The sequence below is a fragment of the Mauremys reevesii genome, linkage group 15 (genome assembly GCF_016161935.1).
Source record: "Mauremys reevesii isolate NIE-2019 linkage group 15, ASM1616193v1, whole genome shotgun sequence".
Lineage (NCBI taxonomy): Eukaryota > Metazoa > Chordata > Testudines > Geoemydidae > Mauremys > Mauremys reevesii.
This window is the reverse complement of record NC_052637.1, coordinates 44750734-44778317: the sequence shown is the minus strand read 5'-3', so window position 1 is coordinate 44778317 and position 27584 is coordinate 44750734. Positions and strand designations below refer to the sequence as shown.

Here is a 27584-nt window from a genome sequence, read left to right as displayed (position 1 = left end):
TGCCGCCCCATTCCCGGCCAGCCCCAGCCAGGGCGTGTGAGGCAAGGACCACGGCTCCCCGCTGCCCTCAGCCTGTGTCAGGCAGGGGGTGCCTGAGGAGGAACCTCATCCCCTCTCCTCGGGGGGCGGGCCGGGCCCCCCTCCTCCCTTCCCGCGGGGGCTGTGAGAGGGCCGCGGGCTCCACGCTTCTCCCCTAGCGGCCCCTTCGGGCAGCGCCGCGGTTTCGGGGGGGCCTGTGCGATGTAGCACCGGGGATCCGGTCGGAGCGGGATGGCGGAGGCACCGTCCGGCCGCCTCAGCGCCCAGCCAGGGGCCGAGCCTCCCGGCCCGCAGGCGGCGGCGGCGGCTCCAGCCTCTGAGCGTTTCGGGGAGCAGGTACCGTGGGGGTCTCGGCGGGGGCGGGATACGGACGCTGCCTTGGCGGGACAGGCGCCTGCGCGGGCCCGGCAGGCACCGCCCATCCCCTATGCGCGGCCCCGCTGGCTTCCCGGCCGGGGCGGCGGGGCCGGATGCGCTGAGCCCGCCTGGGCACTGACAGGCGCGTCCGGCTGGGCGGGGAGCAGGTAGGCCCGCCCCGTGCCCGGGGAGCGGGGTATGACAGGGGCCCGGGCTGCCGCGGGATAGCGAAGGAGCCGGAGTGAACACGGGAATTCACAGCCCGGGGTGCCGCTGGGGACCTGGGCTAGCCGGGACGTGGTGCCCAGTCGGCGGTGTGGGCATCGCTACCACGCTCCATGGCAGCGCTCAGCCAAACTGCGCGTGACCCTACCACGGCGTAGGTACCACGGTCCTTCTGGGACGCCCTAAGTGGCTTGAGACCTGCCTCCTTGAGAGACTAAGGGTACGTCTACACTACGGGATTATTCCGATTTTACATAAACCGGTTTTTGTAAAGCAGATTGTATAAAGTCGAGTGCACGCGGCCACACTAAGCACATTAATTCGGCGGTGTGCATCCATGTACGGAGGCTAGTGTCGATTTCCGGAGCGTTGCACTGTGGGTAGGTATCCCGTAGCTATCCCATAGATCCCGCAGTCTCCCCCGCCCATTGGAATTCTGGGTTGAGATCCCAATGCAAAAACAGTGTCGCGGGTGATTCTGGGTAAATGTCATCACTCAATCCTGCCTCCGTGAAAGCAACGGCAGACAATCATTTCACGCCCTTTTTCCCTGGATTGCCCTGGCAGACGCCATAGCACGGCAACCATGGAGCCCGTTTTGCCTTTTGTCACTGTCACCATATGTGTACTGGATGCTGCTGACAGACGTGGTACTGCAGTGCTAGATAGCAGCATTCATTTGCCTTTGCAAGGTAGCAGAGACGGTTACCATCCTTATTGCACCGTCTGCCATGCCATTGTAAATTGGCGATGAGATGACAGTTATCAGTCATTCTGTACCATCTGCTGCTGTCATGGGTGCTCCAGGCTGGCCTCGCTGAGGTCAGCTGGGGGCGCATGGACAAAAATGGGAATGACTCCCCGGGTCATTCCCTTCTTTATGTTTTGTCTAAAAATAGTCAGTCCTGCCTAGAATATAGGGTAAGTGTACTAGAGAACCAGAGAGCACAGCTGTTCCGTGTCAGCCCCAGAGATGATGAGCTGCATGACATTCTAGGGGGTGCCCCTGCAACAACCCCACCCATTGCTTCCCTCCTCCCCCAACCCTCCTGGGCTACCGTGGCAGTGTCCCCGTATTTGTGTGATGAAGTAATAAAGAATGCAGGAATAAGAAACACTGACTTTTTAGTGAGATAAAATGAGGGGAAGGAAGCCTCCAGCTGCTATGATAGTCCAGGCAGGACATTAAAGGGTGGGGGGGGAGAGGAGCCCAGCCTCCCACTGCTATGATAGTCCAGGCAGTACAGAATATTTTCTTTAGACATGAAAGGGGCGGGGCTGATGGAGCTCAGCCTCCAGTTGCTATGATGAAGACGGTTACCAGCCATTCTGTACCATCTGCCGGGAATGACCGGAAGTCATTCCCATTTTTACCCAGGTGCCCCCGGCCGACCTCACCGAGGTCAGCCAGGAGCACTCACGGGCTGATGATGACGATGGATAGCAATCATATTGTACCATCTGCCACCGGGAAGGGGATGCTTGTGTTCAGCGCTGCAGCACTCCATCTACCAGCAGCATGCAGTAGACATAGGGTGACATTGAAAAAAGGCAAGAAACGTTTTTTTCCTTTTCTTGTGGGGGGGTGGGGAAGGGTGTAAATTGACGACATATACCCTGAAACACCCGGGAAAATGTTTTTGACCCTTCAGGCATTGGGAGCTCAGCCAAGAATGCAAATGCTTTTCGGGGACTGTGGGATAGCTGGAGTCCTCAGTACCCCCTCCCTCCCTCCATGAGCGTCCATTTGATTCTTTGGCTTTCCGTTACGCTTGTCACACAGCACTGTGCTGTGGCCTCTGTCTATCATAGCCTGGAGATTTTTTCAAATGGTTTGTCATTTCATCTTCTGTAACGGAGCTCTGATAGAACAGATTTGTCTCCCCATACAGCAATCAGATCCAGTATCTCCCGTATGGTCCATGCCGGAGCTCTTTTTGGATTTGGGACTGCATCGCCACCAGTGCTGATCAGAGCTCCATGCTGGGCAAACAGGAAATGAAATTCAAAAGTTCGTGGGGCTTTTCCTGTCTACCTGGCCAGTGCATCCAAGTTCAGATTGCTTTCCAGAGCGGTCACAATGGTGCACTGTGGGATACCGCCCGGAGGCCAATACCGTCGATTTGCGGCCACACTAACCCTAATCCGACATGGCAATACCGATTTCAGTGCTACTCCTCTTGTCGGGGAGGAGTACAGAAATCGGTTTAAAGAGCCCTTTATATCGATATAAAGGGCCTCGTTGTGTGGACGGGTGCAGGGTTAAATCGGTTTAATGCTGCTAAATTCGGTTTAAAGGCGTAGTGTAGATCAGGCCTATCTCACTGCCACATGCTGCTGCCACGGGGGTTGGTGGAGGCACTCCGGCCGGCACTCAAGGCAGGACATTTTCCATGAGCTATCCCAGATTTTCTGATTCACGTTCCCCTGCCCCTTGGTCCGAAATCTCCTGAATCTGTTGGCCTTCATGGGCACACTGCACAACCCATCGTTTTTGGAGGGTTTGGGGGAGGGAAGACTGAAGGGCAGGCTGTTGAGGATAAGGATCTTGACTTAAAGTTGTATTTTTTCCTGGTTTTAGAGAGCCTGCTGTTTTATTTATTTAATGGATCCGAAAGGTGCTTACATATTTAGTGCTTTTTATGTTTATGCAAATAAAATAGTAAAACACTAACTACTGTCAACTATTTAGTCCTTTGAATGTGGTTTCTGCCAGAGGATTCCAAACCATTTCTGATATGTTCTTTGCTGTTGTGACAGTCTGTTTTCTACCCCACAAGAAAATCAAATATGAAAAATAATAGCCTCAAATCCCTCCTTCTGTTGATTTTAATGTTGGTGAGTTGAAGCTCTCTCTAAAAGGTTTCTTTATTTAATAGAAATTAAAGCTTCAAAGTGTCTAACCCACACCAAATGTAAAGGGTCAAAGCAGTTCATTCTTTAGCTCTGATTTTTCTTTAACCATGGCTCACCTGATCCTGCTTTTACAGTTTTATTCCTAAGACAATTAACTCACCTACCACATCTCTCACTCTGGGATCAACACAGTTACAACATCACTGCAAACAAGTTTTCTTCCTGTGATTTCATCCTCACTCATATGCTGTCACAGGACTTTTCAGAACTTTCTTATTCTAAGCTCCTGGCTGGAGTCTTCTCCTGCCAGTCACATTTGGCCATGGGGCAGAATAGTCATAGACTTTTCATCTCAAGTTCACTTACTCCTACGCTCCTCTGCAGTTTGACTTTTGAAAGCTGCTGCCACCACCACAGCATTTCACTTATCTACCTGAAAGGCAAGGCAGAAGTCTTTATGAGGGTAATGCACTTTTAGGTAGAATACCACCAAGCTGAAGTACAGTGAAATCTAGGTAGATTTACCAAGTGTCAGAGATCTGGCTTGATTTAAGTAGTTCACAAATTTGCTGCCTCCTAGAACCTGAGTAGAGTCTCTTTAGAGCTTTTTCTCGTGACCAATAGGTTGAAATATGAAGTGGGCAGGTGGTGAGGGGTTTGTGTTATTTTGAAAAAAAAAAAATCTTGTGGGTGCTGTTTGTACAGTAGCTATCACAACCAGGACTGAACGAGCCCTCTGTGCACTTTGTGGTGGGCATCTTAGAAATATTATAGAAAAGTACAGCAGGGGACAGGCTTCTCTTTGCACACGTCACCTGACACTAGAAATATTTGTTACTGTTTACTTAGGAAAAGATTGTCAGATTCTTTTGTCTCTGCTCATGATTAATTTCACTTTGAAAAAAATTATTTCTGTATTTCCCTCTTTCCTTTTAGTCTGGGTAAGATGCCAAAGCTCCAGGGGTTTGAGTTCTGGAGAAACACATTGAGAGGTGCTCACTATGTAGTTGCTCCTATGGTGGATCAGAGTGAACTAGCTTGGAGACTACTGAGCCGTCGCCATGGAGCCCAGTTGTGTTACACACCCATGCTGCATGCTCAGGTCTTTGTCAGAGATGCCAATTACCGCAAAGAGAATTTATACTGTGATGTGTGCCCTGAGGATCGGCCACTCATTGTGCAGGTAAAGTCATTAAAAGGAATTTTAATTTTACAGTGTAAGCTCTGTAGAGCTAGTCCCTGGCTGAGTGTATGTTCTTATGGCATATTTTGGGTGTTACCATAATATAAATAAACTTGGAGAGTATGCTGCTACAGAATACTTATTTATAGCCCTTTACTTGAAGTGCTGTACAAACACTAACTCATGCCATATACCTGAAATTATTACTGATCTTATCTGTAAGAAGTATCAGAGGGGTAGCCGTGTTAGTCTGGTTCTGTAGAAGCAGCAAAGAATCCTGTGGCACCTTATAGACTAACAGACGTTTTGCAGCATGAGCTTTTGTGGGTGAATACCCACTTCTTCTGTAAGAAGAATTCTCACCCCTAGAGTCTTGCCTGTTCCATGAAGAGATAGTAATGGAGGACATCCCAAGAAAGAAATTTCAGCGTATAAACAGAGCAATGTATTCTTGAGAGACTATATAAACAAGTAAGAGCAGGGAAAAGGTATACAGAACCTTCTGAAATGAGTGAATCTGGGATTTGTTTGATGACTATCAGCTTAGGTCTTAAAGTTTCCTTATTAACTTTAGAATTAAAATTGGATGTTTAAAATTTAACTTTCCCTTGTAGCAGCAGTGATACACCTTCTCCATTAAGGTATGCTGAGTTTCCTCCTTGGCTGGACAGGTGTCTTGGCTGAGGTCTAGCCCTGTAGTTCCTAATTTTGATTCATCCTTGTTTAAAAAAACCTCATGTATGAAATGCCACTTTTTTGTGTGCATCTGGTTTGGGCTTTCCCATAGTAAAAAACTCAAGGAATCCTAAAACATTAGATTATAGCATCCTTTTAAAGCATCTCAAAAGTAAATCAAAAGTCAGCAGCAATTATTTGTCTTTGTTACTCAAATTACAAGAAACAAGTGTCATAAGTGACATCTTGATATATTTTGGACTGTTGCTGAACTAAGTCAATGGCTTGAATTTGACTTACCTAACTTGAAGTTGAAGTTCCTCCTAATCCTTATTTGGAGAATTGTTGAACATGAGCCAAAGTTCACTTTGCGTGCCTTTTTCAAAATTTAAATAAAGAAAAATAAAGTATTGAGTAGCACTGAATACTAAAAAATGCCATTAATGAGACAGGTGTGCTTGTTTCACACAACACAGTTGCTTTATGTCAGATGAGATGTTGGTTCGCTTCAGTCATAAGTCCAGTTCTGACCTGAGGTTCATTCTGTACTAGCTATTAATGGCAATCAGGGCAGAAAAGCCAGTCTCACAGAGATATGTAGTGCTGAAAGGCATCAGAAGTTTCAAAGTTTATCCTTATACAGGAATTAACGCCTCTATACTGCTCAACCAAAAGCTGCCTGACCGCACTTTGTTGAATTTGAGAGAGTCCACCATCATGTGACCATTCAATCAACTCTTCCTTTATTAAGACACTATCTGGCATTATGTCTTCTATTGAAAATAGGTCCTCAAGCCTTACCTGGGCACTAGGCAACTTCAGTTCCAATTTACCCTTGTTACAAGGCTTCAGGTTCCCAGTTCCCTCCAATCCAGGGAGCTCTACTAGTCCCCTTACAGCTTCTGGCCTCTCTGGAGAGTCTCTGCACTCAACTCCTTCCCCCTTGGCAAAGGGATTCTACAGCCCTCCTTGATGGGAATGTGCTGCAATTCAAGCAGGCTTCCCCAGCCCACCAATGTCCAGGTTCCAGCCCTGCTCCACAGGGTCCCCCTTGGTCCTTGAACTCACATTTCATTCCCTTGGTTCCTTTTTGGGGTTTTGATTCATATGGGCTTCCCCAGCCTACCAATCTCCTTTCTGGGTCCCATCCCAGGGATTCTTTCCTCCTGCAAGTTAGCCAACAGCTGGGTTTTGTCATGTTAAGGAGGTACCTGATTAACACCTGGCCTCCTTCCCCAGCTAGTCTGGTGCTCCCTTGAATTGCTGTTTCCTTAAAGGGCTCATATGATGAAAAGGGGTTGACTGACTCCAGGTCCCACTACTCCTTAAAGGGCAGAGACTGCCTTGTTACAGGATAACATCTCCAAAAAGGTCACATCAGTTTAGAAACTTCTGCTCTAGTGTTTTGGGTTTGTCTAGTTAAGTCATCAGTTTTCTCCATTTTAGGGTATAAAAGTTTTCTACATAGACTCTTGTTGGGTCATACAGCTAGTCATAATTATCACACCTCACCCCAGCTCATAGCTTCCTTCAGCCTTTCCCAGGGCTTAGCAATCCTTCTCCCCTCCCCCTTCAGTGCAGGGGATTTTTGACCCACCTCAGTAGGTGACACCACAGGGTGTAGCAAGCCCAATTCCCCAGGCCTTAGTGTCAAGACCTTAATAAGTGAAGCAACCAAGTGCTTTGATCTCTATGATCACATTGTCTGTCCCCAAAAAAGTATTTCCTATTGAGCTAACTTGCATGGGAGCTACAGCTATTCCTCATCAACCCTTATTACACGAGTACCTTCCATCATACTGCTGCTTTTGTCAGCTCACCTTCCTACTGGCTGCAGGCTGCCTTTATATCTCCCAGCAGACCTGATTCACAGTTGCATGCCCTGGGAGGTAAATCAGGCACAGGTGAGACTGAACCCAAACTGCCATAAAGAGCAATTTTACCCTGTAACAGCCTCTGTTATGCTGTTTGTTTGGTTTTTATATTTTATTCATTTTGGACAATGAACCTTACTAGGGGGGAGGGATAGCTCAGTGGTTTGAGCATTGGCCTGCTAAACCCAGGGTTGTGAGTTCAATCCTTGAGGAGGCCACTTAGGAATCTGGGGCAAAAATTGGTTCTGCTAGCAAAGGCAGGGGGCTAGACTCAATGACCTTTCAAGATCCCTTCCAGTTCTAGGAGATTGGTATATCTCCTATTATTACCTAGTCTGTTTTCAGTTTTAATCATCAAACCATTTTTGTCATTAGCACTGGGCTTTGTAAAACCTGTTTAAAATGACTACATTTGGAGCCTAAACTATCTGACTGAGTCTCCCTTAACTGAGTCTGGAATGCTAAGCTTTCTGTGTTTTGGGGGGAGCTTTTTTGGGGGTGGGGGGAGTTATTTAAAGTTGTGGCTCTGCAGCAGTTGCATGTCAAGGCTTATATATTCCTTTAATTTGAGAATCAGTCTCTGCTTCTAATCTAAGATACATAAATTGTATCCATACACTATAGCAATGAGGTCCTTTATAAGTAGTAGTAATATTTTGTCAGTACTTGAATTGAGCCTTGCCTAACTTGTTACTTATGTACATCTTTCTCAGTTCTGTGCCAATGACCCTGAAGTGTTTGTCCAGGCCGCACTGTTGGCTCAGGATTATTGTGATGCCATAGACCTGAATTTGGGTTGCCCTCAGATGATTGCAAAGAGAGGTATGTGCAAATCTGAGCTCTGAATGAACAAAGCAACATGTTGCACATCTAAACTTACCCTATGGCAGTGCAACATCCTGTAGACCAGGCCCGCACAACTCGTAAAGCAGCGAGGGCCACATTCCTCCAAAGAAAAAGGGCCGAGGGCCGAAACCTCCCGGCCCCGCAGAAACACCCCACCCCAGGGCCGTCCAGCCCTGCAGAAACAAACCCTCCTTCCCCAGCGCCGCCCCACCAAAACAGCTGTGGGCCAAAAAGGAAGGTTGGGGGTGGGGAGGTGATACTTTATTTTAAATCAACCGGGGGCTCCCAGCTGAAGAGGTCAAATTAAAGGGCTCGGGGCTCCGGCGGCTGGGGGAACCCATCAGGGTCGGCTCTAGGTTTTTTGCTGCCCCAAGCAAAAAAAAATTTGGCTGCCCCCTGTCCCAGCCCTGGGCTCTCCCCTGTACCCGCCTGCTGCCCCAATCCTGGGCTCTCCCCCCACTGACCCACACCCCCTGCCGTCCCAGGGCTGGGCTTCCTCCTTTCCTCCCCACCAGTGCCCTCCCCCCATCCTGCTGCTGCCCCAGCCCTGGGCTCCCCCCACCAGTGCCTCCCCCCACACACACCTCCTGCCTCCCCAGCCCTGGGTCACTGGTAACGCTCCCAGGGCAGGTCATTCAGCAGGAATTTTGGATGTGCACAAAACACAGACAGGATTGGTTCCCATATGGTTACAGAGCTGCAGTAAAGTGGAACAATTTTCAGCTTGTGTGATTGGAGAATATCTGGATGCATATTATAAGACTCTCCTCCATAAATTAGGAAAAGTTGAGGTGCCTTTATTATTCTTTTGTTCCACTCTTTCTTTCTATGGGGAATTTGCCAATGCAATATCACTGTCTTCCTTAAACAAACAAAAAGGCAATGGCTGTTGAAAATAGCAATTCCAGTGCTAATAAGCATTTCTTGCTCAATTTTATCCTGCTTTTTCTACAGCAAGTTACAGTGGATCAGTATATTTGATTTGGGAAAAATGAAGTAACAGCTGCCCAAACTGAGTTTGAGCCCTCCTCAATTTTGAGGTGTTCAAATTTGGAAGGCAGGTGCTGTGGGGGGGTGGGCTGTGGGCTCCGCGGGGGAGCATGGCAGCAATGTGTCTGGAGCTGCATGGAGCCAGACACGCTGGTCTGAGTGGCACGGTAAGGGGGCTGAGGGTTGGAGAAGGGGTAGGGAGTTCCAGGGGGCAGTCAAGGGACAGGGAGCAGGGGTGGTTGGATGGGGCAGAGGTGCCGGGGGGCAGTCAGGGGACAGGCAGCAGTTGGATAGGCATGGGAGTCCCAGGGGTTTATCAGGGGACAGTAGGGGGTGGGGTCCTGGGGGAAAGTTGGGGGTCTCAGGAGAGGGCAGTTGGGGACAAGGAGATGGGGCTGGGGTCCCACGGGGCAGTTGGAGCAGGGGTCTTGGGAGGGAGCAATCGGGGGACAAGGAAAAGCAGCATTTAGATAGGGGGTGGGGAGCAGTTGGGGCAGAGGTCTGGGGAGGGGGCAAACAGCGGCCGCATGCCGGGATTCAAACGGCTCTGGGCTGCCCGCAGCGGCGGAGAGCCCTGAGCCCTTTAAATCCCAGCCATGGCTGGGAATCTCTGCGGGCAGCCCAGAGCCCTCTGACTCCTGGCCGCGGCTGAGACTTAAAGGGCGCTGGGCTCCCTGCCGCTGCGGGCAGCCCAGAGCCCTCTGACTCCTGTCCGCGGCTGAGATTTAAAGGGCGCTGGGCTCCCCGCGGCTGAGGGCAACCCAGAGCCTTATAATTCCCGGCCGCGACTGGGATTTAAAGGGTTCTGGGCTCCCCGCCGCTGCGGGCAACCCAGAGCCTTTTGATTCCCGGCCGCGGCTGGGATTTAAAGGGCTCTGGGCTCCCCACGGTTGCCGGCAGCCCAGAGCTCTTTGCTTCCCGGCCGCGGCTGGGATTCAAAGGGCTCTGGGCTGCCCGCAGAGCGCCGTGAGCGGGGAATTTAGAATCCCCTCGCGGGCCGCACAATGAGGCTCCGCGGGCCACACGCGGCCACGAGCCGTATGTTGTGCAGGCCTGCTGTAGACCAAATCCTGCCTTGATGTGCCTGGCAATTCTGTTGAAATCAGCAGTTACACTCATTTTAACCAGGACTGGGTTTGGTACCTTGTAAGTAACAGAAGCTAAAACTAGTTGCTTGAAGTGTAGTTCTACAAAGCACTGCTAGCCAGCTTTTGTGTGCAGAATATCCATCCAAAAAGTGTCATTTTACGTGTTTAAAAGGGTTTACTAAAACCTTCCACCATCAGAAACTAGAAAATTTTGATTTTAATTATTCAGTCAAACTTAAGACTTCCTTTAAAATAATCTCTTGCAGGCCAACATTTAGGGTCTCCTGTGTCCCCAGTGCACATACAGAGCTTATTCATGTTAACTTCTAAAAAACTGAAAGAGTTGCAGGAGGGTTAAGGAGATTTCAGGGATATCTGTGGGGAAAAAGAAACAGATATCAGGAATTCTGGGCTAGGTCAGGGCATTTTAGCTGAGAAGAAAAGGGAGGAACCAAAAGTTTGCTAATCATCTGTTCCTCAGTTCAGTTTCCTGAGCACAAGTTGTTTTTTAAGGGTTGATAGGAACTATACATCGGCATCCAGAGACGATAGACCCTTCAATTCTGCCAACCTTAAACCCAGAGTGAATTTTTACATACCAGTTCTAAAACCCTGAAAATAGGACTTTGAACTGTCAATACATTGGTCCGCCTTAAAGAGAACTAGAGAGAGCAGGGTGTGGGGTTTCATTGTTTAATCTGTGAATCTGGGGTATCATGGGAAGCAGAAGGATCTAGCACTTCCAATTTGGCAGAAGAGTGGAAGAGAGTGTGAGAGAGAGAGAGAGAGAAACAGAACCCTTTAGGATCATAATTTTGTCTGTCTGTGTCAGCCCATAATGTGCTATTTTGTTACAGGTCATTATGGAGCATTCTTGCAAGAGGAGTGGGCTCTTCTTCAGAAAATGAGTAAGTCCCCGAAAGGGGTCTCATTAACCGAGGTCTCACTTTGGGAGCGAGTGGGGTGGGGACATAATATAGGGGAAATTTAGTGGGTATTTTATTTTTTATTCTGGTAGCCCCACAACATACTGGGCACTGACCACACACACAAAAAAGACCCAGATTGTATTGCCTATCTTGAATAGGCCCTCTACTTAGCCATGATCGTTTCTCACAAGCATCATGGTAGAGGTGAGTCTTGAGAAGAGGATGGTGATTTTATAGGCCAGTTCAGAGGGGCATTCCATGTATGAGTGGTAGCATGGAAAGAAACAGAGACATTTGTGGGAGAAGTAGACAAATGGAGATCAAGGCTGGCATTGTTGGTCTCATAGAATCATAGAATCTCAGGGTTGGAAAGGACCTCAGGAGGTATCTAGTCCAACCCCCTGCTCAAAGCAGGACCAAACCCAACTAAATCATCCCAGCCAGGGCTTTGTCAAGCCTGACCTTAAAAACCTCTAAGGAAGGAGATTCCACTACCTCCCTAGGTAACCCATTCCAGTGCCTCACCACCCTACTAGTGAAAAAGTTTTTTCCTAATGTCCAACCTAAACCTCCCCCTCTGCAACTTGAAACCATTATTCCTTGTTCTGTCATGCAGAAGGAACAAGGGTTGACGTGATAAGAATAGAGAGTGAATAAGTAAGGAAAATGAGCTGTTAAGGGCCTTGAAAGTAAGGAGAATGAGGACTTAATATAGTGGAAAGGGAGGAGGAGGCGAAGTAAATTAATTTTTAGCATTTGATGCCTTTCCTATTGCAGTTCAGGTTTTGACTTCACTCTTTGCGGCCACTCCCCTAGTCTGTGTAGACATACAGACAGTGCAGTATAAATAAGGCTACGATTTAGTCACAGGTATTTTTAGTAAAAGTCATGGACAGGTCATGGGCAACAACAAAAAGTCACGGCCTGTGACCTGTCCGTGACTTGTACTATATAAATGCCCTGACTAAAACTTAGGTGCTCTGGGCATCTCCTGCGGCTGCTGTTCCAGGGTGCGGGGCAGCCTGGGGCCCTGCTGCTGCTGCTCCCAGACTGCTACTTGGGGCCACCTGAGCAGCAGCCGATGCAGCTGGCCCTGGGGCTTCCTCAGCTGTTCAGGTGGCCCTGAGATCAACCGCACCACTCGCTGCAGAAATCCCAGATGTTCCAGAAAGTCATGGCATCCATGACCTCCGTGAAAGACTCACAGCCTTAAGTATAAACAATACAGTTGTCGCAGGAGTGCTGGCTTGTTAGGCCATTCTGCAGCGCAGATCTTGGGAGAATAGACTCTCTTCAAAGCATTGTGCAATCCACTTACCTGTCTTTTCAATCCTTCCCCAGTTTTGCTTGCTCATGAGAAGCTCTCTGTTCCCATCACATGCAAAATCCGTGTTTTCCCAGAAATTGGCAAGACAGTGAAGTATGCACAGTTGCTGGAGAAGGCTGGCTGCCAGGTAAGGAGGCAGCTGCTTACAGTACTATTGCATTAGACATAAATATCTTTATAAAGCACCTTCATCCAAAGATCTCTGTGTTTTGTGGAAACTGATAGGTTATATTAATTTGCAGATGGAGAAAATGACACAGAGAGTTGTGACTTATTCATTGTCATACACAGCAGAGTCAATAGCAGAATCAGCAATAGAACCTGAGTCTCCTAACTTGGAGTGTCCTGCTCTTACCATTGCACCATGCTGCCTCCTTCACTGGAAGTGAGAATTCTTGTCTAGGCACAACGCTGTAGGAGGCAACATGAAAGTGTGAAATCAATGTGTCTGTGAAGGGACACCTTGTAGCAGACACAGCCAGTAACAAACGAGAAATAGGAGGATTTCCTGGCATTTAACTCCAATTAAATTGTACAAATTGGGAGGGACCATCAAAAATGAGATAATATAACAGATGGTGGCCTGGCCTTATGCCCAAAAGCAGCAGGTTTAGCCATGTTTGTTACTTGTTCCAAAGTGAATACCAAATCAGTAAGAGAGCTGAGGATACAGGAATGCTATAGAATCTCCCAGGAAATGTCTGTGCCTTGTTAGGCAGTGAAGAGTTCAGAAATGCCCAAGTCCTTGTCACAGTATGTGAGCTGGTGGCATTTCTGGGGCCAGAGTCCGCACAGTGGTTGAGGTAACATTGGGAGTTCTGTGGCATCCCCATACATGAGCAGAGGGGGAAATTTCCTGGTGTAGCTTTTTTTGTTTCTAATGATCCATGTACATTGAAAATTAAATGAAACTTTGCATCCTAGCTACTGACTGTCCATGGCCGCACTAAGGAACAGAAGGGACCTCTTGCTGGTGTGGCATCCTGGGAGCATATCAAGGCTGTGAGGTAAGTGCACCTGTACAGATACCAACATGTGCTTGCATCGGTGTGCATAGTCCCCTTTACCCCATACCCAAGGGTTAGACAAGCTTCTGGCTAAACACGTTCAGTTTCAGTGTAAGGTTTGGATCCAGAACGTGGTGCAGGGGCATCAAAAGGGAAACAGGAATTTGTGATAAATAAACATTAGATGTTTCTGATTCATTCAACACATTGTGAGCAGGTTGGTTTCTGTTTTCTAATTCTTTGTTTTGTGTGATTGTTCTCTTCACTTTTGTAGGAAGGCTGTGAGCATCCCTGTGTTTGCAAATGGAAACATCCAGTACCTCAGTGATGTGGAAGAGTGTATGCAGAAGACAGGAGTGCATGGTGTCATGAGTGCAGGTAAGGAGAATGAACTTTCTTCTATAATAACTTTGTTTCTGAATCCCCTTGATGGATCCATGTTAGCCTAATCTATTAGAAACTAAAGCCAGACTCAAGTATGGTTGGTTGAATGGCCTTGATTTGAAGAGGACTGCTCTTCATCTGCATCTCCCTCATATTGGCATCTTGGGTCAAATAGGTCCTTCCCTATGTCAGACTGGTCACTTATACAGTTTTCATTTCTTTGTTTGATCTCTTGAACCCGGTCAAACTAATATATGCAATTTCCCCAGGAGGTGAGGCTTCTGCAGGCTTGTTACTTGCCTAGGTATTGCATTAATTATCCCCCAGTGGTTTTGGTTCCTTCAGGAAATATCTGTTACATCCCCTTGGAGCCAGAATACATTTCCTAGCCCATCAAAATATATATAACATTTATAAAGTTGATAATCTTTGGATCTTCCAAGTGTCCATTATATCTGTTACTCTGTCATCCAGACAAATCAGTACATAAAGTTTTTGGTGTATGGTTTCCAGAGGGCTGAGGTGGAAGGGCCTGTTCAAATCTCTCCTACCCCTGAGATAGAGGGAGGCCTTAACTGGGGGTCTCCCACATCCCAAAGGAGTACCCTAACCACTGGGCTAAGTGTTGTGAGGGAAGTTCTCTTTCCTCCCCCTCCTGTTCCTACCTCCTGCCCTGTTATAAAAATGTCATAGGAACCTAATTGCAAGATAGGCTTTGCAACAGACAATCCCAAGCACTGAGAGACTTGAAAAGCTCAATCTGTTTAGTTTATCAAAAAAAAAGATTGAGTGTGGACTCAATTACATTTCTCATGGGGAGAAAATACTGAGTACTAAAGGGCTCTTTAATATAGTGGAGAAGGCATAACAAGGACCAATGGCTCAAAACTGAAGCCAGACAAATTCAGATTAAAAATAAGGCACACATTTTTAAACAGTGAGAGTGATTAACCATTGGAACGAGCCATCAAGAGCAATGGTAGATTCTCCAGGTCTTGATGTCTTCATATCAAGACTGGATACCTTCATGGGAGATGCTTTAGCCAAATACAAGTCATTGGACTCAATACAGGGGTAACTGAGTGAAATGTAATGGCCTATGTTGTACAAGAGGTCAGACCTGCTGATCTAATGGTCCCTCCTGGGTGGTCAGGCCAGGCCAGGACACAGCTGGTCCAGCTCATGGACACAAGAGGTTTTGCCACCTGCTTTACCCTGAAATGAAATTTTTAGAATTCCTCTTTGTTATTCCCCAGAGGGTAATCTTCATAACCCAGCTCTGTTTGAGGGCCGAAACCCTGTGGTATGGGAGATGACTGAGGAGTACCTGGAGATAGTGCACCAATATCCTTGCCCACTGTCTTATGTCAGGGCTCATCTCTTCAAGCTCTGGCATCACACGTGAGTATCTCCACTGTGCTATAGTGTTTTGAGAGGTTTCTGAGTAGCAGCCATGTTAGTCTGTATCCGCAAAAAGAACAGGAGTACTTGTGGCACCTTAGAGACTAACACATTTATTTGAGCATGAGCTTTCGTGGGCTACGGTCCACTTCATCAGATGCATAGAATGGAACATATAGTGAGGAGATATATATACATACAGAGAACATGAAAAGGTGGGAGTTGCCCAACCAACTCTAAGAGGCTAATTAATTAAGATGAACTATTGTCAGCAGGAGAAAAAAAACTTTTGTAGCGATAATCAAGATAGCCCATTTAAGACAGTTTGACAAGAAGGTGTGAGGATGTTTTGAGAGTTCACCTTGCGTGGAAGTACTTTGCCTTTTGGGAGAAGATTAGCCAATCTTGCTGATGCTAGATTAGCCTCTCTTGGGTATGCATGGAGAGAAAGATGTTTTCTGAAGCCTTTAACCTTCACAGATATCCCTGGGAAACTGATTCATTCTTTTTCTCTCTGAAACTGGAGAAGTCCCTGCCTGCCCCTTCACTCTGGGTGCCAGCAGACATAATTAGCCTTATGAAATCTCTGATTATAGATATCCAGCCACTGATACGATATCCCTAATAATGTTAGGACTTCAATCTTCTTTTGTGTAAATGAGCATGGTATCACAGAGTTCACATTCTGACCTAATCACAGAACCAAGTCTGAGAAGTTAGTATCTGAAGAATGAAACAGCTAAACTCTTGGCAATTGGCAAATGCATCAAGAAAAAGCTACAAAAAGCTCTTGTAAAGGAATTGCTCAGTCTCCACAATTTAGAAATGGTAAATGAAAGTAACTGGATGTTTGGGATTTGTCTCAGGCTGCAGGTTAACCAGCAGCTTCGTGAAGAACTGGCAAAAGCAAAGACACTAGAGGGCATTGCAGATGTCAACAGAGACCTGAAGTTACGATGCCAGGTACCAACGTGGGCCTTAACTGCTGGAGTAACACTGACCCTACTTGGAGGGAACCTTCTGGTGTCACGTGCTCTTGATCTGTGTTCGTGCAGTCTTGGAACTTTGTAACCTACCAGCATCACTGCCTGGCTAGCTAAATGTTGTACTGGCCCCTCCCATTCAAATTTCTTTCTTTAGTGTTCAGATCTGCTATGTTTTTTCCATAGCTTTATCTGAGGGTGGGTTTTTCCATTTGTAACTGTCGGTGTGTATAAATTTAATTTATTTTTTTTGTGCCTTTCCAGGAATTTAAGGTAGTAATGACATGGGTGCATTTTGGCAAATTGAATAGGTAACATTGGTTGTAATTGTATCCTGCAGGAGGAAATAGCTAATCAGAAAGAAGGAGAGGAGCCGAAGGGAGGATTGCCTTTCTTCCATTGGATCTGTCAGCCATACGTCAGGCCAGGGTAAGTTGCCTACTCTAGCACTGCCCCTAGGAGAACTTACTGGACAGGATGCATGTGTGCCACCACCTCAGAATACCCATTTCCAGTTTTTATGCCCTGAAAGATTGTTTATAGAAAACAAAGACCTGATAGTTTTTAAAAATAACATCTCAATGAACAAAGGAAGGTATTTGGGGGGAGAGTAATTAACAAAAAGTTATCTTCCCCTTTTAGTTCCTTCCTCAAGTTTATTATCTACCTCTAGAAAATAAAAAATAAAATAGATCAAATGAAGCTTAGAATAGGGACAAGCACATGAAGCAAACACTGCTACTTGGCAATGTGCTGTAGTTACAGGCAGCATTCATCTGTTACCTATATCTGCCAGTAGAGTAGAGATGGGGATTGAATACCCTTTATATCAGAGATGATTGTGTGTTTTGCATGAGATCTTTTTAAACTGATAGCACCACCTACCTAGAGGGAAAATCTTGGGTTGCAGGAGAAGACTATCCAACTGAGAATTTCAGTACAAACATTTACCCTGGGAACAAAAAGCTTTTTATGGAACTGACTAATTTAGCTGCCCACCATGCACAGGATACTGCTCTCCTGCCTTTTTGCTTTAATAGCAGCCTTAGAACTCTGAGCTATTCTATAAAACCCCTAATATTTGAGCTTTTCTTCCATGCTTTTAAGGGCTGTGTCTCTCCTGTGACAGCCATGATAGACAACGCATTTTGCTTAGGCTTCTGTAAAAGTACTGTTGGCGAAGGAACACCCGGTTGTTCCCCTTCTGTTAATTTACAATGATGTTCAACCATTTCAGGCCAAAGGAGATGTGCAAGGAAAATGGAACCAGTGGGAGTGAAGGAGGCATGCGAGGGAAACGAGCCCTGGAGGATGAGGATGATGGAAACTGTGATACTCTCTCAAAGAATAAACAAAAGAAAAAACTGAGAAATCCAAATAAACGCTTTGATCCATCTTTGAAACGTAAGAGAACCTGTCCTAATCCTGATCGGCACAAGGAAGGGGGAAGGCTGCTAGCATTACCTTTTAGTATAAAGCCACCTCTACCTTCTCCTCTTTATTCCCATTATACAACTGGGGAAATTTTCCTACAGTTAGACCAGAAAGGGGGCTTGGGAAACCTTGGGAACAAGAAACTCAGTCTAAGTGGAGTTGACCAGGAAGAAGGGAATTCATTGTGAAAGGGACAGATTATCACCAGTTTCACAGTGAAATCAGGTCTTTCATCTTGGAGTGCTTTATAAACTCTGTTATAACAGCTGCAGTCACTATTGTATAATGTTGAAATGCAGTGTCTATTTTAAACAGCTCCCCTTTCTTCTCTCCCCAACTTGTTTTATAACTTTCTCAAACAAATTCATTGGGAACTGATATTTCTATGTTTGGTCTTAGTTCAGAGAATTTTTTTAAAACTTCAGCAAAATCTTTTAATCCCTTTTTAATTTTTGTGTGTGTAAAATATTGCTCCTACAAAAATGCACCTTCTGGCTGCAAAGGTTGGTCACCCTGGAGCATTCAATTTGCTGTTCTCTTTTGGCTATCATTCACTGTCTGGGATATTCATAGACCAAATTTGTTTCTCTTTTCCAGCTAAATATGCAAAATGTGATCATTGTGGAAACCCAAAGGTAGGTCCATCCCTTTTCAAGTGTCTAGTAATGGATGCTGTTTAAACTCTGATGAAATGCAAACAATATATCCTGCTTCTCAGGCAAAGGCCATTGTGCTAATTAGACAAGTGATTATATCAGATGCCGAGATGAAGCTATTACCTAGGGTAAAGATGACCTATAAATAGATTATTCTGGATACTTTAACCTCTCTTCTTCCTGCAAAGAGCAGTTTTGGTGGTTTATTGTTCTCAGCACCTCTGGTCAGCAGTTTGAATTGCTAAATCATCTGAGAGATTGTTACATTATTAAATATCAGTCCCTCAAGCACACTTGGAAGCAAATCTCTGACCAAATGAACTTTTACTAATTGCAGCAAGGGAACTTCTCTGTTTGCTAGGTAATAAAGCTCATACTGTGGTTATTTGTATAGCTTTCTGTAAGGATTAAACATCTGAATGATTCTCTTAATAGGTATACAAGACAGATATTTTAAACTTTCCAATGACTGAGTAGGGAAGAGCAGTTGGTCTACAGTAACAGCAGGAAATTAAAAGGAAAAAATACTAATGAAAGGCAAGGCACACATCAGATTTAAATGAGACTCAAACTCTATATCTATGCCTGGTAGTGGCAGAGACAGAACTGGAGGATTTTGATCTATTCCCTTCATTAGAAGAGAAAATTAACCCTCTTCAGTGCTGAGGGTTCCACTAATAAAACATATTTATTTTGTGGGATATCAGATCAAATGCAAACTTAACTATGGGGAAGGCTTATTAATAGGGATGAGAAATGATTTAAAAACTTAATCTGGATTACTTGTGAGATTAAAAAAATTAATCAGGATTTTAATTGCACTGTTAAACAGTAACAGAAAACCAATTTAAATTTGTTATAAATATTTTTGGATGATTTTCTACATTTTCAAATATATTTAATGACAACACCGAATACAAAGTGTACAGTGCTAACTTTGCAAATATTTGTAATAACAAATAATATAATCTACAGGTCAAAGCATGAAAGGACATATAGATGTTTAGCATATTTGGCATGTAAATACCTTGCAATGCCGGCTACAACAGTGCCATGCAAACACCTGTTCTCATTTTCAGGTGACATTGCAAATAAGTAGCAGGCTGCATTATCTCCTGTGAATGCAAACAAACTTGTCTTAGTGATTGGCTGAACAAGAAGTAGGACTGAGTGGACGTGTCGGCGCTAAAGTTTTTACATTGTTTTATTTTTGAGTGCAGTTATTTATTTATTTATTTATTTTACATAATTCTACATTTGTAAGTTGATAAAATTCACATTTGCTTTCATGATAAAAAGATTGCATTACAGTACTTATATCAGGTGAATTGAAAAATACTATTTCTTTTATATTTTTTACAGTGCAAATATTTGTATATTATTTGATTAAAGTGAGCACTGTACTTTTCGTATTCTGTGTTGTAATTGAAGTCAATATATTTGAAAATATAGGAAAAAATACAAAAATATTTATAATAAATTTAAATTGGTATTCTATTATTGTTTAACAGTGTGATTAAAACTGCGATACATTTTTTAACTCTCATGACTAATCATTCATTTTTGTAATCGAGTTAATTTTGTTTTGAGTTAATTGCTTGCGCTAACTGCGATTAATTGACAGCCCTATTTATTAATGAAAGCTGTCCCATTCTGACAGGTTTCAGAGCAGCAGCCGTGTCAGTCTGTAGCCGCACTAAGAACAGGAGCCCTTGTGGCACCTTAGAGACTAACACATTTATTTGAGCATAAGCTTTCGTGGGCTACAGCCCACTTCATCAGATGCATAGAATGGAACATATAGTAAGGAGATATATATACACATACATAGAACATGAAAAGGTGGGAGTTGTCCTACCAACTCTAAAAAGCTAATTAATTAAGAGAAAAACTTTTGTAGTGATAATCAAGATAGCCCATTACAGACAGTTTGACAAGAGGTGTGAAAATACTTAACATGGGGAAATAGATTCAATGTGTGTAATGGCTCAGCCATTCCAGAAAAGGTTCAAAAACAGACTCCAGCAAGAAACTGCTGAACTTGAATTAATATGCAAATTAGACACCAAGTTAGGCTTGAATTGAGACTGGGAATGGCTGCATCAGCTGACATGAGGCATGGGAAAATCCCACAGTTTGAGGCTATGGTAGGATACAGTCCAGGCGGGTGGGCACTCTGCAGTCCTGAGTATGAGGAAGATGTTGCCCTTAGTTACACAGATGTTCTTTAGATTAAAAAGCAGGAGCTTCCCTCTAATAAGATTTTTGTTGGTTGCACAATTCATTGGTTTATTTCTCTGCTCAGTACTGAGAGGGCACTGGGATTTCACTCTGTTTGTTCTTGTGAACTAGGTTCTGCTACAGGTGGGTGAGCTCTGTGCCCTTTGCCTTGATTGAGAGAAGCAAAGGTGACGGGTCAGCTCGTCTCACATTATCCTTTACACTTGCTACTATTAGCATTATTACAGTGGTAGTAATGTGCATATTGTGCTAGAGTTTCTAAACAGCCAGCAAAAGACACCTGACCTCAAGAACTTCTAGGCCAAATAGACAAGACTTCCAGAATGAAGAAGAAAGACACTGTTTGTTTTCAGAATTTGCGGTATGATGTTTTCTCAGGTAGAACATAAGAACGGCCATACTGGGTCAGACCAAAGGTCCATCTAGCCCAGGATCCTGTCTTCTGTTAGTGGCCACTGCCAGATGCCCCAGAGGGAAAGAACAAGTAATCATCCAGTGATCCATTCCCTGTTGCCCATTCCCAGCTTCTGGCAAACAGAGGCTAGGGACACCATCCCTGCCCATCCTGGTTAATAGCCATTGATGGACCTATCCTCCATGAATTTATCTAGTTCTTTTTGAACCCTGTTATAGTCTTGGCCTTCACAACATCCTCTGGCAAAGAGTTCCACAGGTTGACTGTGTGTTGTATGAAGAAATACTTACTTTTGTTTGTTTTAAACCTGCTGCCTATTAATTTTATTTGGTGACCCCCCTAAGTCTTGTGTTATGAGAAGGACTAAATAACACTTCTTTACTTTCTCCACACCAGTCATGATTTTATAGATCTCAGTCCTCTCATTTCCAAGCTGAAAAGTTCCAGTCTTATTAATCTCTCCTCATACGGAACCTGTTCCGTACCCCTAATAATTTTTGTTGCCCTTTTCTGAACCTTTTCCAATTCCAATATATCTTTTTTTGACATGGGGCGACCACATCTGCATGCAGTATTCAAGATGTGGGCATACCATGGATTTATATAGAGGCAGTATGATATTCTGTCTTATCTATCCCTTTGTTAATGGTTCCCAACATTCTGTTCACTTTTTTGACTTCCGCTGCTCATTGATTGGAGGTTTTCAGAGAACTATGCACAATGACTCCAAGATCTTTGTTGAGTGGTAACAGCTAATTTAGACTCCATCATTTTATATGTATAGTTGGGATTATGCTTTCCATTATGCATTACTTTGCATTTATCAACACTGAATTTCATCTGCCATTTTGTTGCCCAGTCACCCGGTTTTGAGAGATCCCTTTGTAGCTCTTTGCAGTCTGCTTTGGACTTCACTGTCTGGAGTGGTTTTGTATCATCTGCAAATTTTGCCACCTCACAGTTTACCCCTTTTTCTAGATCACTTATGAATAGGACTGCTCCCAGTACAGACACCTGGGGGCCAACACTAGTTACCTCTCTCCATTCTGAAAACTGACCATTTATTCCTACCCTATCTTTTTAACCAGTTACCAATCCATGAGAGGCCCTTCCCTCTTATCCCATGACAGCTTACTTTGCTTAAGAGCCTTTGGTGAGGAACCTTGTCAAAGGGTTTCTGAAAATATAAGTACACTGTATCCTCGGGATTCCCCCTTGTCCACATTACTCCTGGGAGAATTCTGCGCCACTGCGCATGAGCAGAATTTATGTCCCTCGCTGATTTCTTTGTTCCCCCACAGAATAATGACTTTCTGATGGGGAAGGAAGGGGAAAACCTCAGGAGTGGTAATGCAACCCTGGTGGCTCCTATCCTGTGGCGGGTTCAGCTGCTCATCCTGGCTGGGCTGGGGCTGCCGGGACTTCCTCTTCCCTTGCATGGCATCTAGGGTCGGGTCAGGCCCATCACCAGATTTCTCCCTCAGCTGAAGGAAGCTCTGCAAACTCCTCCTCCGCCCCCCCACCCCTCCGCGCTTCCTGCACCCATCACTCCCCAGCTGTAGTGGGAGGGATCCCAGTTCAGGGAGCTGCGCACTCATCCACCCCCTGTGCATCCAGAACCCTTCATACCCAGCTCCTCCTGCTGAGCCTCATCCCCCTGCACTCAGACCCCCTTTCCACTGAGCCCCACTCCCCTGCACCTGGATCACTCCGACTAGCCACCCGGAGCTGCACACACTCCCAAGCCCAACCAGCTGCATCTGGACCCCTCCCCCCATTAAGTTCCCACCACACCCCCCCGCTGAGCTCTGTCTCCCCCCTGCACCACCTCCTAGCCCCAAGCACCTTCCCTTGGACACCGCTGCAGAGTCCCATTACCATTGCACCCAGAACCCCCAACAAGCCCCTGTGTGTCCAGATTCCCCACCCCACACCTGCCTCCCCTACTGAGCCACCTTCACCCCATAGTGCCCCACACAGAACCCTCTCAACCCACACCTGGATCCCCCCCCACACTTGGATCCTGCCTCACTGAGCCTGCCTGCCACACCTGGTGCATAGAGGGGCACGGCCTTTGGGTGTTTTTGGCGCAGGCCTGGTCCTTGTAGTGTGTCAGGATTGGGTGCAGCCTCACCGCTGAGTCTGTGTCCCAGAGGGAGCTGCACAGTGATCACCCATCTCTGTGCAGCCAGTGGCCTGTGCTCCCCACTGCTATGCATGACAAAGCCCTGGCTGGGATGATTTTAGTGGGGAATTGGTCCTGCTTTGTGCAAGGGGTTGGACTAGATACCTCCTGAGGCACCGGCCAACCCTGATTGTGATCCAAATTTGGGGATCATTTGAGCAACTGTTTCTGGAAATACTTTTTTTTTCTTTTCTTTGTATTGCCCGAGAGAGCTGTAGTTCATAAGGTTGACATTCTCTCAGTGTGTCTTCCTGCAGCCTGGGGAGGGGAGGGGAGTTGCCAAACCATGGCTCTTTCCCCACATGATCTCAAGTGCTCGTAGTTACCCTAGCTCCCTTTGGGGGGACACTATTGAAAATGTTATTTAGTGAAGTGTTGAGTCTAGTGCTAATGTGCCCAAGGGATTACACTGTGCCTGTGTAGAAAGGGTGGTGAGCCAACCCATTGTCACAGGACGGAGGTGGCTCCCGGGGCCATGCTGTGGTTGTTGAACCTGAGCTAGAACCAACCAATATAAATTCAGCAGCCACGCTTGCCAGCAATCGGAAAAGAAATGAAACAAACTTGTTGCTACACCTTGCCTCTGCCAAAGGGGCATTTTATTTATAATTTGAGCACAGCAGACCATTTAGCCGGCACACACACTAGTTTAAAAAAGAAAAGAAATTACATAGCCAGATATTTGCTGGGAGGGGAGAGGGCTAAATGGGGCACGGTGGTTAGGGAAGGGAGGGGCTGAGGACTCAGGTCAGAGGGTGGACTACAGGGACCAGTGATGCTCCACATTCCTCCTGTGTCTGTGTGCCAGGCTCTGGGGGGGTCCCTGTCATGCTAATGGTGTCAGACAGTCTGAGCCCCTTGCTCTGAGGGGAGCCAGAAGCGGAGGAGGGAAGCCAATCCCCTCTCCTTACTGCGGCTCATGGGAACTGGCCCTTGGGGATGTGGAGGAGCAGGGTGGGTCTGAAGTCCTTTCCCTGCCTCTTCTCATGTAAGCAAGTTGGAGGCCCTGTCCCTCTGAAGGGGCCTTTGGCTCCTCATGTGAATCAGCATTTGTGGAAGCCCTGACCCATTATGGGGGGGAGTTGAGAACAAGCATACGCCAAGCATTAGGACAGAGTGAGGTGAGAATGGGCATGCTGCATGTACAGCATATGCTGTCAAGCACTGGCAGAGGGGAGGCTGGATGAGCGCACCAGCCAAGTTAAATGGAGTAGTTCCGACCTATCAAGAGCTATTGTTTCGCACTGTTTACACCTCCAGGGAGTATTCTCATTCAGCTGAGACGAGCTCAGGCTTATGCACTGAAGCTGGATTTGTCATTGCAGCATAGGTGACCTGGGTTCTGTTTTTGGCTTTGTCAGTGGCCCACTAGAAAAATCATGACACCTCTGTCTCAGTTTCCCCACCTGTAAAATGGGGCTAAAGGTGCTGACCCACCTGTGTCTGAGATGAGATAATGGGAAATGCATGAGGAATGAGTACCTAACCACAGGAGGATTTATAGGACAAAACTACAACTGCTGGAGTGAGCATTCCTCCAAAAAAACAATGTTCATAACATTACAAAATTCATGGACAAAAACCCTTTCATTAGTGATGTTTTACTGGTACAGGGTTGTTGCATGCTTGTCCAGGCTAGCATGGTCAATGATGCTCAAATGTCTGAAAAACCAGGAACTGAAGTGATAAGGCACACACCCCTGCACACTTTTTATATGACTCATATTTGCAGAATTCTCAGGGACTATATGCAACTGTAGGACAGATTCTAATGTCATATTGTTGCTAAGGCAAAACTCATGTTTAGGCAAACTCTGTGGCACAGGAAGCTACGTATGCCTGTCCTACACAAATACTGAGCCTAAGCCCCAGAAACAGTCAGAAGTGCAAAATTGTACACTACCATCATCCCCTTTTTTGCAAACTATTCCCTCTCAGCCACAGGACTTCAGCAAATGCTATACTTTTATTTAATGATTAACCCCCCCCTACAAACCACTGTCATACCACACCTCACTGTTGACAAGCCCCTTGGCAAAAAAGAACCCATGCACTGTGCCTGACAACTTGCAGAATTCAGCACTGAAATGAAGCACACTTGAGCCCCTCAAGGTACACATGCACCTCTTTTCTTTGAGCTCACACAGCAGTGGGCAGGGGTAATTCAGCCCAACCAAGGAGGGATTTCCTCCTGTAACAGTTGCAGCTCTGCCCTGCTTCTCAAACTAATATCCAGATATTCTCATCTCTCACCTGCAGCTCTGCCAAGCCTGCTGCAAGTAATCCTGTCATTATTCACTCAAGTACATCAAACAGTGACTGCATTTCAGCATGCATTCAGCTAATTCCCAGTGGCAATTTCCAGGGGCAGGGGGAAGCAGAGTTAGGGTGGTATTGGCCTATACCTTATTGCTTCGTGTCCTGATTTTCAGAAATTTGACGTGCTGGAACGGCATGAGACACAACAGCACAACCCTAATTGCATTACGTTTATTGACAAAACAATAAACTTAGGACCAAAGAGCACCTTTGTCAGTTTTTTCTGCTGTAGCACCATCTAGAAATGTTTGCACTCAAATCATGTTGCACAAACTTCCCCCAACAATAAAGCCAGAAGAGAGCTTTACAGATATTAAATCTGGCAGCTACATTTTTCCCCTTCCTGTGCGCACACAGTCTGCTATTCCTGAGCTGCAAAATATCCACGACTCATCTTCGCTCGCCTTCAGAGGATGGGACATGCCTTACATTATTACTCTCCATGATTTGGGCAATTTTAAGAATTTAAAAAAAAGAGGAAATGAGTTCCTTGGAATGAGTATTTATTTTGGGTGGAGTGGCAGCTAAAGCCACGAAATAAGAGGCTGTGGCACTTTTTCACATCACGCTTCTGAAGAGAAACAGGACAAACTCCACTTATAACAGCATAAAAATGCTTTCTGAAAGGGTTTCAAAGTATCTTAATTTCCTACAAGTATTTGATGTTAAGAGGATTTTCTGGTTGGCAGGACAAATTCCTAGAAGGTGGAATAGTGTCGTTCTGGGATGATAATCATCACCTAGAAGCAGAGAGCATTTACCCAGCAGGCAGGTCTTAATTTTTGCGTCCCCCAACCCCCGGTCTCCATATCGTTTATCGGGAGACTGAAGACTGACTGTCCACCATCACTGTTTGCAGGAACGCGGACCGTGACAGCTGTCTTCAGAAGCCCTGCATGCAGCCTTGCAGTTGTGCTTCCCATAAGCAGTTCAGTGAAGATTTTTTTTTTCACTGACTTAACTGGTGTATCTGTTTCCAGGGTAACAAATGTGTGTTTAATCTGTGCCGAGGATGCTGTAAGAAAAGAGCATTTAAAGAGATTGCAGACTGTCCAGGCAAGTATAGCCCCACCACTCTGCCCTGTTCTTTGGCACTAGTGGGCCTGTATAAAACCAAACTGTCCAAGTCAAAATAAGTGATTAATACACATGGAAGTGGTATGGCATTTTAATGTCCTTTGTTAATATGCATAATTAGAAATATTAGTTTAAAATCCGGAGTGTCCTAGCTTTCATGGAAATGTTTTACTTAGCATTGGCCACTGTAATAGAGCACCAACATAACACCAGCTTCTGCTCTTCCTCCTGAAGCCTCAAGGTGCAGCATCTCCAACCTAAAAGCATAATACATTTTCCACAGCTGCACATAGTTACCCCAGGGCAAAGGTAATAAAGGTAATAAGGTAATAGGTAATAATTGGAGATATACCAATCTCCTAGAACTGGAAGGGACCTTGAAAGGTCATCAAGTCCAGCCCCCTGCCTTCACTAGCAGGACCAATTTTTGCCCTAGATCCCTAAGTGGCCTCCTCAAGGATTGAACTCACAACCCTGGGTTTAGCAGGCCAATGCTCAAACCACTGAGCTATCCCTCCCCCCAGTGGCTGCTCTGTTCCCCACTGAACAGGCACTTCAGTGTCAATTTATTATTTATCTTTCTTTGTCAGGTCATGGATTACTTTTTAAAACCAAATATGAAAAGTCCCTTCTGTGGAAAAGTGGCCAGCCAGCGATGCAGGAGCTTGAAAGGACACAGAAAGGGGATGTGGAGGAAACTGCTGGACTGAAAGAGGGTATTGACATTGTACTGTGAGCCTTCAAACTAGATTCTACTGGATCTGCTTCCCTGTCTCTGTTTCCCTAGGCCAAAGAATCTGCCATTCTAGAGCATGATCAGCAGCCTGGAGTAGTTCCACAGGTTTGTTCTAAGGTCTGGACAAGTTTTATTTAAGGAAAAGCTGCTTACTCAGGGAAATATCCTGCCTTTGAATAAAAGGATGCAACTAAAGTTCTCAATGTCTTTTAAAGACTTTAAAGGACTCAGCCAGAAGCACTGGCCTGAAAATGCTGCACTGGGGTGGGGGGAGATGATGTACGAAGGTCATGAACTGCCTGTTGTACATTAACCCTTCATGTGCTGTTTTAAAAGTGGGGAATAAATCTTTGATAT

At 45.7% G+C, this 27584-nt stretch overlaps 1 protein-coding gene across 2 annotated transcripts; it reads left to right on the top strand.

Annotated features, from left to right (window-relative positions):
• The first annotated feature begins 238 nt into the window (after nt 1–238).
• DUS1L (dihydrouridine synthase 1 like) lies at nt 239–27584 on the top strand. Of its 2 annotated transcripts, none has more exons than XM_039501617.1 (14): nt 239–375; nt 4414–4660; nt 7923–8031; nt 10991–11041; nt 12404–12516; nt 13314–13396; nt 13671–13774; nt 15037–15181; nt 16048–16144; nt 16505–16593; nt 17402–17568; nt 18196–18233; nt 26395–26470; nt 27082–27584. In XM_039501617.1, the coding sequence occupies exons 2-14, from the start codon at nt 4424–4426 to the stop codon at nt 27225–27227; spliced, it is 1455 nt and encodes a 484-aa protein (XP_039357551.1). In that variant the 5' UTR covers nt 239–375; nt 4414–4423; the 3' UTR covers nt 27228–27584. The 2 variants fall into 2 exon arrangements, with proteins under 2 accessions (XP_039357551.1, XP_039357552.1); XM_039501618.1 differs by lacking the exon at nt 239–375 and adding an exon at nt 445–841.